The sequence below is a fragment of the Ciconia boyciana genome, chromosome 1 (genome assembly GCF_034638445.1).
Source record: "Ciconia boyciana chromosome 1, ASM3463844v1, whole genome shotgun sequence".
Taxonomy (NCBI): Eukaryota; Metazoa; Chordata; class Aves; order Ciconiiformes; family Ciconiidae; genus Ciconia; species Ciconia boyciana.
The window spans coordinates 84188166-84198505 of NC_132934.1; the positions used below are offsets into that span (position 1 = coordinate 84188166).

At 35.8% G+C, this 10340-nt stretch overlaps 1 protein-coding gene across 2 annotated transcripts in view; it reads left to right on the forward strand.

The window, feature by feature from the left end:
* RAD51AP1 (RAD51 associated protein 1) overlaps nt 1-7962 on the forward strand; it is an 8946-nt gene extending 984 nt beyond the window's left edge. The window contains exons 2-9 of one of the 2 annotated variants that reach the window (XM_072877802.1): nt 6-55; nt 1794-1929; nt 2723-2832; nt 3165-3239; nt 3904-4056; nt 5202-5357; nt 6256-6402; nt 7291-7962. In XM_072877802.1, the coding sequence (XP_072733903.1) occupies nt 6-55; nt 1794-1929; nt 2723-2832; nt 3165-3239; nt 3904-4056; nt 5202-5357; nt 6256-6402; nt 7291-7418 (955 nt within the window). In that variant the 3' untranslated portion in view covers nt 7419-7962. The remainder of the gene's footprint in view (nt 1-5; nt 56-1793; nt 1930-2722; nt 2833-3164; nt 3240-3903; nt 4057-5201; nt 5358-6255; nt 6403-7290) is intronic. The other variant, XM_072877809.1, reaches the window with a different exon arrangement.
* The last annotated feature ends 2378 nt before the right edge of the window (nt 7963-10340 follow it).

The window sequence follows — 10340 nt, forward strand, 5'->3', positions numbered from 1 at the left end:
CACAGGAACAAGAAAATTGTTGATTATTCCCAGTTTGGGGATTTGGAAGATGATGGTAAGTGGCGTGTTCTTGTACATAACAAAAATGCCAAATGCTAATGTCACCACCCAAAACATCATCAGAGTGTGTTTAATGAATTAGTTCATTGAGAAGGTTGTTAACTGTTTTCACTGGAAGTAATCTGGGCACAGTGTTAAATATCCTAATTCAACAAGAATATGATGCCTGTAAGCCAGAGTATAACAACAGCGTGTCAGAAACTGGTGAATACGTGGTGTCTTGTTGCAGGAAAACCTCTTTCTCTCCCTGCCTCAGTTTTCAGTGGTAATTGGTTGCTCCATGTCCTCCTGATTATCAGTTCACAGGATTGTAAATCAGAATATAAAGGAGGTGTGAATCATCTGTATGTAGATCTAACGTTTTTCACAGAATCACAGAATCGTATAGGTTGGAAAAGACCTTTAAGATCATCGAGTCCAACTGTAAACCTAACACTACCAAGGCCACCACTACACCATGTCCCTAAGCACCTCATCCAAACGTCTTCTAAATACCCCCAGGGATGGCGACTCAACCACATCCCTGGGCAGCCTGTTCCAATGCTTGATAACCCTTTCAGTGAAGTAAAATTCCCTAATATCCAGTCTAAACCTCCCCTGGCGCAACTTGAGGCCGTTTCCTCTTGTCCTATCACTTGTTACCTGGGAGAAGAGACCAACCTCCACCTGTCTACCACCTCCTTTTAGGTAGTTGTAGAGAGCGATAAGGTCTCCTCTCAGCCTCCTTTTCTCCAGGCTAAACAACCCCAGTTTCCTACAGCTTTGTATCTGATGGGTTTTGGGTAAGGACATAGCAATCAAATTTTGAGTTCTATTGGTAAGAAAAACAGATTGCAGGCTATTTGTTTTCACAGCACTCCTCCTTTACTTCTAAGCCCTAATGGGTGTTAGCATTTTTCTTACAGAATTTGTTTGCTTTCATGTTTTTTTTTCCCATGCTGTTTGCAGGACACGGGGAACAGTTTGAATTGGTGGGAAGGGGAGGTAAATAATGTTGAAGGTGTTGTGTGAATCATATGGATTGATGCAGATTCTTAGCTTAAATGTGATGCATGACTTTTCTTAGTTTATAAGTGACCACCTGTAATATTAAAGTGTAAATTCTCAGAAACATTACTAATCTTATCTGAGGTTCTCCATCATTTAGAGAATACTGAAAATTATTTTTTTCCTCATTTTGCACTGTGATCTGCAATGCCTTCAGCTGGAAGAAAGGCAGTTTTCGTGCTGTCTAATTTTCTTTGAAAATTGGAGAAATGCATTGTGTTTGGTAAGAGGCAATATGAAAACGGTAGAAAAAGGGTAGCAGCCTGCATTTTTTAAGAATGGGAGTCATTAAGGGGAACAACTCCCAAAACACCACGAACTCAAAACTGTTTAATGACAGCGATTCAGCATATCAGCTGTTCAGCACATCAAAATGTGAACTTCTAGTTATTGAAAATCTGGTAACACATTGGACATTGAAGCTTTATTGCCTTACTGGTAATAAAAATTGAAATCATTACCTCTTGAATAAAAGCATATGCAAAAGAGATCTTGTTAAATTTTCATTTAAAATACATTTAAGAATAGTGTAGTTATAGTGGTATTCTTTAAAAATAGAATTAATTTCAAAAAGGTTATCTTTGGTATATTTTCAGTGTGTGATGAAATTAAGTTGAATGACTTCTTTTGGCCATATGGAATAATATAGGAAAACTCACTAAAGCTTGTTGCTGTTTCCTAAACAGATGAAGACTTTGCATGTATAGCCTCAAGCAAAAAATCCAGAACACAGCTCAAGGAACCAAAGAAGGAGAAAAAAGAGAAGCAAAAAAGGCCACACAAAGAATTGACTCTGTCACAAAAGCAGACACCTAGTAAAAGGTAAGAAACGTTGAAATGTAATCAACTCTGTGTAAAGCTGGATTTCAATAACAGTATTTGTTTTTTCTTTCTTTCCTCTCCCTAGAGTTTTAAGCAGCTGAAAATAAACAACTAACATATTAGAGTGATAAAGATTTTCAGCTTTATTGGTATAGTTGCAAATCAGGGATAATGTGATTATGCATAGAGTCAGGAAAACTTCCCTGAGTTCAGTAGTGAGCTATGTCTATTTTGTTACAGCTCTAAAAAACTCCAGCAAGCGGCCCACATAGGTGCAGAAACAAGCTTGCATGTCTGATCTTGTCTTGATATCTGTAACAATTGTGATTTACTGAGGACTCCTAAAACTGCAAAATAAAAAGACAAGTTTGACTCCTTAAAAAAGAACATATTGAAAGCTTGATAGAAAATACAAAGTCAATGTCAATGAAAAAAGAAATCTGATTATTTTGGTGGTAAAGTTATGTATGAATATTACATTTCAGTGTGGTATTTCAAGCAAATGTAATCACCTTTTTCTGTGATAATACCAGTTATTAGTTCATTTTTATATATACACACATTGTTTTGCAATCATAATACTTTTAAGTGTAGTGTACTTTAAATATTAGTGTGCACTTTGTCTAAATCTTTTCAGGAAGTAATATAATATGATATGCTATAAGTATTTATTGAAATATTAATCTCTTTACAAGTACTTGAATTTTTAAAAGTTTGGTGAATCAGAAGTAGATCTATAGCACTCACATCATTGTTTTATTATTTAGCAGATTTGGGGTTTTTTTTTCCTCAGGATATCCTTGGATGACAAACTTTATCAAAGAGATTTGGAAGTCGCCTTAGCCTTATCCGTCAAAGAAAAATCTGCAAATATCCTTGAGGTGCAAAATTCAGAAGAACAAGGTTATTTTACAGTTCAATGCAACACTTTATTTATATGTAGTGAATTCGAACATGACAATTTATTTTACAGTGAAATAGGTTGAAAGTCATGTTTTATTTTAAGATGTCATTATAAGGAAATGAGAATTTCTAAGTAGTGCCTGTCTTCTTATGTTCTTGGGTTTTTTTCTGTGAGAAACTCTTCTGTAGGGTCTTTCAAACATATAGTTTGATTAGAGACAGGTAAATATGTTAGCTATTTTCATTTCTTAATATCTTGACTTTTTATAATGTGTTTTTTGTATACTAATATTTTATATTATTGTTTGTTTGTTTTCTGGATCCTAAAACAGGTAAGAATATTGAATCAGAAAATGTACGCGGGAGACCCCTTTTTTCCAACTGCAGCGTAGACAGTGAACTTTTAGGTAAGTTGTTCTCATAGTCTCTCTTTTCAGAAATAGCATTTCAAGATACATTAAAGTAACTTATCTCTTCTTTGTTTCCACTGGTTTCTGTTTTTCACTTACATGGAAAAAAGAGTCTTTATCTTAAATAAAGACTGAAGGATGCATTAATTTTTTCATTAAAAACTTGGTCCCAGTCTTAAAATGGTAAAACCTGTGGACTATTGAATGAGATTGTTACAGATCACTAAAAGTCAGCTGGAAAGAGCAACAGATGTGATGTTTTTAGATGCTGAGTTTATTTACTTCTTCAAGAAGCTACACTTACCCTCGTATCCTTAATGGGTCCATAATGCCTAAGCATCAAATAAACGTGACCAGAACATTTGCTGTGCCATTGGAAAGTTTTTCATTTTTCCAGTTTTATTTTTGGTCTTCTTTGGTCCTTTTGTTAGTTTGATTACAGGTAAATATTGATAAATTTCACAACCAGAAAGTACAGTTTGGTCAGTTAAAAGAGTAAAATGAGAATCACATGAAAACAAAGTGCCAATGATATGCTTCTGTACAGTATACTTCAAAATCACAAAAATTAATTCTGGGGACTCAAATACCTGCATCTTTTTGAGAAGGAGAATAGATTTACTGTGAATTTGAATTAATTAGACCACCTTCTGTTTTCTAGGTCTCAATCAGGTTATGGATGATGACATACCTAGGGGTGACTGTAGGCAAAGAACAGCAGCATCTAAAGTTCCGGCACATCAGAAGAAGTTACTGACTGTTGACAGTGATGACGGAGAGCATGCTACTGACTCTGAGCCAGAGTCTGTATCCAGTAAGTTCTTCTCTATAAAAACCCTCTGCTTGGATGTGCTTTGAATGTGATGCCTTACATTTAGTTTATATTTTCAGTGAAATGCATACTGCTTCTACTGTATCTTCCCCCCCCACCCCTTACTGAACCATTATCTTTTAATACTAGTGGCATGTCAATTGCACTTTGACACTAATCTAAACATTGGAGCTTATTCATACACATTCCCCAAACTGGCAAAAATGATACTTCTTCTCTGCATTTGCTGCGGTATGTGAGAATAAATTTATTCTACGCTCTTTGTCCAGGAAAGTTTTGTCTCTTTAAAGAGCCTCTGTTCTTTTTTCCAGTTGTTGTCTGGGGCTTGCATCAAAACAGTGACTCTGGAGTACTGTCAGGTGTTAGTGCTTTCAGTATTGTCTTTGTTTAAGCTTATTTAAAATATAAGTAGCCTCCCTTCTTTCCTTCCTCCAGTTCTCAACTCTTAGAAAACCATGCTGCATCTGATTGGAGGTCAGCCTAGCCTCATACTCTGCTTCTGGTAGCAGCCTAGTATTGAATGCCTGCAGAGTATGATAGACATTTCTCTCTCATTCCCCAGTGGTTAACATGTCTGTATTAATTCTTTTATTCCATACTGCAAGGTTTATTGGAAAATATTTCTAGAATTGTCAGTGAAATAAAATATCAGGGGAATAATCCAGATATTCCTGTTGATAGAGAACTATTTTTAAGATTTGCTAATGTCTGGGTTTTTTTAATAATAAATCTAGAAAATGTTTCTTACAGCTGAAATTAGACATAGTGTTTTCCTACTTAAAATAGTCATGACTAAGAATATGTAAAAATCAGAAGCTCTGCCATATAATTTTAACTTTTTCATCTTGCATACATGGAATATTGGTAATTCTGCTGTTAAAATCATTATTGTATGCAGTTTATACCAGGGCATTCCATTATTAAAGTACAGAGCAAGAATTCTGTAAATACAGAATGTTTTATGGAGGCTAGTTCTTTCTCAGTTCAGTATATAAATACGTGCGAATTTGTTTTACTGTATCCTTAAGATATCCTGGTTCTTTATGTCCAGAATGTGATTAGAAGGCCCTGGAGTAATAGTAAATTGTATTTCCTGTAAAGAGATGACATCCCTTTTCCTTGTGTAGGTGAGGAGTCAGAAGAAGATTCAGATTATAGTGAAGGTGATGATGAAGACTTTGCTATAGAAAAGAAGAAAGCCAAAGGAAATAAAAAGAAAACCAAACAAAAGATACCAGCTGAAAGAGAGAAGAAAACTCCCAAATCCAAGATTAATGCTACAGGTAAGTTTGTACTATGAATTTGAAATAGCCTTCTTTATAATAAAGTTCCTTTTATTTTCAGTGAAGGAATAGATAAATCTGGCTGACAGACTGACTGCAGGGTTATGATGAAAATGACTATATGTGGAGTGAAGGGAGGAGAGTAGAAAAAAATCCTGAAAGAAAAAACACTTTATAGTAAACTAAAACTCCTTACAATAAAAGCAGACAAAAGTGAATAGACAAAGTTAATTTATTTTTATATAACTATATCTAGCTTTTAAGAAAAGGTTAAATAACAATGAGTGATCTGAGGATTTTTTTTTTTTAATTATAATCTCAGAGCCTTCTTCTTGGAGTTGCATTGATGAATTTTTAATTCAAGGATAGCTAAACAATGCTAGTTCTACTATCCACTTGGCAAAAAAAAAAAAAAATGCATGCTCGTCAGAGTTAATTGTCCACTGTGCTGCTAACACAATTTACTTTAAATAGCTTAAGAAAATTATTATCATGGTGTTAATCTTGTGTCTGACTCGGTAATGTGTTTTAATTTCAGGCCTCAGTTTACAACATGTAATTTAGTAACTTAGTTTAAAATTAGTTTTAGTTATGACAAGGAATGGTTTGCTTTGTGTAGCTGACAGAAGAATCTTTCCTCTTAGAAATTCGATATCTGGCAGGTCTTCAACAAGAGATTGTTACACTGCTTATTTTCAAACCAGGATTGAAATTCCAGAGTATAACAGGACTGACTGTATAAACATATACTGTTAAAGACATGGTAATCTAGTAATATACTCTTTATTTCACTCCATGTGGAGAGCTTGTGCTGTACAATGATTTATCATCTTATGCAGTGTGATGATTTCTCTGCTAAAGAATATCTTTCTGAGGTCTCTTGTCTTTTCCAACTAAGTATCATCTGTACTTTCTCCTTCATGGATAACAGAACACAAATCTGAGCCAATACGAAAGATGATGTCCAGTTCTTCAGAATCAGTTGGGAGGCCTTTATATACACCAAGTCCTGTAACAGACAAGAAACCTAAATGGATACCACCAGGTACCTGAAAGATTGTAACTATAAACAGATGCATTAGTTGACTTAAGTTTTTAGCAGTCTCTCCTAAAAGCAAGCAAACAAACAAACAGTATTTCATAAAAATTACTGCCCTCTTATAATGAAAGGTATTCTTTTGACCTTAGTTTAAAAAACAAAAAAAGGAAAGAAAGAAAAGCTATCTCTGTGCTTGTTTTCCTCTTACAGCATTATCCTTAACTGTTTTATGTGGGGAGGATAATAAAATATTTTCCAGAGTGCGGATCAAATCTTAATCAAGAGATTGTCTTGGGTCCATTTTTCTCTTAAGAGCTTTCTTTATCTCTGGTACATGCTGCATTATCATCTATTCTAAACAAATGATACTAGAAAAATGTTAAGAGTTTTTTAACTGCTCTAGTAAAGCAAATGCTTAGAAGCTTTATTTTCTTAAGGTATTAGAGCATGCTGCTGCTGACTCCTGCTTCTTTCTTTGGTTTTCCTTCATATTTACTCTTCTTTTCTGTACACGTTTCTTTCTATTTGGCTCCTTTCTCTCAAGCCTCCTTTTCCCACTTGTAATTGTGTTCAGTTGTGTGATTCTCTGTGGAGCACCTGAAAATGCACAGTATGCTGGGAACAGTTTTTATGTGCTTGTCTAGTGTTGCTCCAGTGTGTTGCTGGTTAATTAAAACTGTGTACCATACCTGCTGCATTGGCTCCCAAATAGATTGATTCCTGGTGAGTATGCTGATTTTCATGTGCTTCTGTGGTACGTTGTTCAGACCTTTTAGCAATATCTTTATAATACTTTTTTTGTTCTGCTGTGAAAACTATAAAAAGACAACAGTCATATGATTTATTCTTTTTCCCCTCTAAACTTCTTACACCTTTTTGTTTTATTATTTTCAGCTGCATCAGGAAGCAGTAATAACTGTATGAAATATGTTTCCGTTAAGTCACCAACTCAGTGTCTTAGGCTCGGCCTCTCCAGACTAGCAAGAGTCAAACCACTGCATCCCAGTGCTACCAGCAGTTAAGTGGTCAGTGACGAGGTGCCATGTGAAGGAAAAGGCTTTGGAAAGTGTTTTGCGTATAAATAGAGGGTGGGCAGCAAAAGCTTCATGGCATCGTCCATTTTGGAGGACTGTTGTTTATGTACGTGTCTAATACTATAATAAGTTTTTATTCTGCAAAATGCTAGGCATCTTTACGTGCTACTGAATAATAATATTATTTAATCAAGGTGACATCTGGGTCACCGGCTCTTTGATGTATTATACTGAGAATGCGGGTTTGTGATAATTTTAATTCTCTGATATCTAAACTCTTGGCCTTAAAATAGTCTAGACAGCACTATGTCAGTTATAGAATTTGATATCTCAACTAGATTCTTAACACAAGTGAAAGTCACAGTTTAAAAAATATTTCTTGGAAGAGTGAAGTTATCACTTTCCACCCCCTTCTTGGAAAATTTGTCACCACTCTCTCAAAATCTGTTAATGTTTGCATATCTTATATGTGGTTTTTAATGAATTTTTATGTATTATAGATATAAATGTTTTTTAGAATGTTGTATTCTTAAAAAAACTAAAATAAAATACTTTATATAGTTTAATTAATAATATTAATTGACTTCATTAATTTTGAAAATCAATTCTAAATTTTGGCTACAGTCCGGCAAACATTTTTGCATGTTCATACTCTTACTGGAAGTCAGCAGCGTTAGCCAGGCTCAGGCGGTGTGGATTTTGCTTTGAGCTCCTTGGTCTTCATTGAAGACCATGGTACCGTGCATAGTTAGTGGATTTTGTAAAGTGTTGAAGTGATAGTTACTGAGTAATGACACTGAGCTTTCTAACTTACTAGTCCACAATGTAAATAATTTCTTATCTAAGCATGTTGACTATATCAGATGACACAGCAGATGCATTTCTCCCTGTATTACTTAAGGGATCTGGTCACGACTGAGTGAATTGCATTAACAAAGGAATATATAGCTCTATTCAGAGTAATTACACAGACAAAAGCGTGGTGCTGCCTAAAGTAAAACTATGGTATGACAAATTACTTTTTAACTGTATAGTGTTTACATTATTAAAACAAGATACTAATAAATGCATATTTATTAAAAACAATATGCATATTGCCTTATAGAAGGAATGAGAAGAAATCTGTGGATGAAAATCTGTTTCTCAGAAACAAGGAAACGTGGGTGGGCATTGTGACATATAATCTCGCATCATCCACATTTTGGATGCCTGACTCCTGGCACGGAATCACATAGCCCTGAGTGAAGTGTGGTCCAGTGAACTGGGCTAAGTGAGTTTAGGAGGGGAGGCACAAGCCTGCTGTCTCTAGTGCTTGTTTGACTCGTTCGTGAGTTGTCTGAGCTTGCTAAAATGGCACATCAAAAAACCAGAAGTTTGCAGCAGGTTGCCATTGATGAGCTTGAAACCACTTCCAAACAAGGGTGAATCAAGAGTACGCACAGGAGGAAAGGTAGGTATCCAAGAATAATGCTTGCGACAGCTAGTATGTAATATGTACGTTATGTTATTCCTCTCCTTGATTCCCTTTCTTTGTGCTTACTTAGGTAGCCCCTTCTGAGGTGTACAGCGGATAAGCAGCTGCAGCAAAGCGGGAAACACAGAGAGCCTTGGGCCCCAGGGTGGTTTGTTGCAGCATCCCAATCCATTGCCCCCCATTCACGCTTCAGTCCTTTTCTTTCCACTGGGAGTGGTCACGCAAAAGAACAGCTATGTGGTCCCTCACTACATCGCAGTCACCCAGTCTCTTTCTGTTGAAACTAAACTGTCACAAATTGTTTTGCTTTTATGGCTTTTTTTCAGGAATAAATAGGATTTCATGTAGTTGCACATTTTCTTGCTACAGGGAAATTTATGTAACAATGGGAAGTACTTTCTCAATGTGATGCTTCAGGAAAATCTATAGCTGTTAGATTCAGTAACTTCTTAAATGGTGGGGACCACGACTGCACGCAGCACTCGAGGTGAAGCCGCACTAACTCTAAATACAATGCGACTGTTGACCCTGCTGTCAACCAGCACCCCCAGGTCCCTTTCTGCAGGGCTGCTCTCCAGCCACTCTTCTCCCAATTTATACTTGTGCCTGGCATTACTCCATCCCAGGTGGAGAATCTGGCCTTTGTTGTTAAGTTTCATGCCATTGATGATTGCCCAATGCTCCAATCTATCTACATCCCCCTGCAAGGCCTCTTGTTGCATTGAAGAGAATGAAAACCAGGCTCTTGGATCCATCTACCTCATTTATGTTCACTGACTCTTATCCACGCCCAAGAGCTCCATTGCATCATCTACATTCGTAGTCTGTAGAATACAAAGTCGCATTTATCTTCTCTGGGAGTTTTGTTCACTAATGAGATTTGAAAGTGTGCTAAGGAAATTGGCACTGTATTTATGAAGCCTGGATTTTGCAGTGATTTTGAATTCTTCTGTGCTGTTCAGAGAACAGCTGAGATAACATGGTCACAGATGATTATTTCTATGGTGTTGAAATATCACAGTGGGGTAAAGGAGTTAGAGATTTTGATTTGGAAGAATAAGTACCCTTCCTCAAAATAGGGTTTTATCAGTGTTATGAATATGATTTTTCTTCATCCTGGTTTTCTAGTCTATGTACAAAGGTAAACAATTTCATGACATAAACAACAAACATTAGGAAAAATATAAATGAAACAAAGCCATTGTATACAATTATAATTGAGGGAGTTAGGGATAGATAAATAATTGGTTGTGGTGACTGATTACTTGTAAAGTAGTGGAATATATTATATAATGTGCAAGTAATGTTTGTGGTAAAAGCTGGTGTTTAGTGTCTGAGGTGCTTATTATAAAATATTTATCTACTTATAAGTTCTTGAAAATAATTTGTTTAGGCTTTGTTTCTATGCTCAGACTCAGCCTTGCACTGAATTTCTA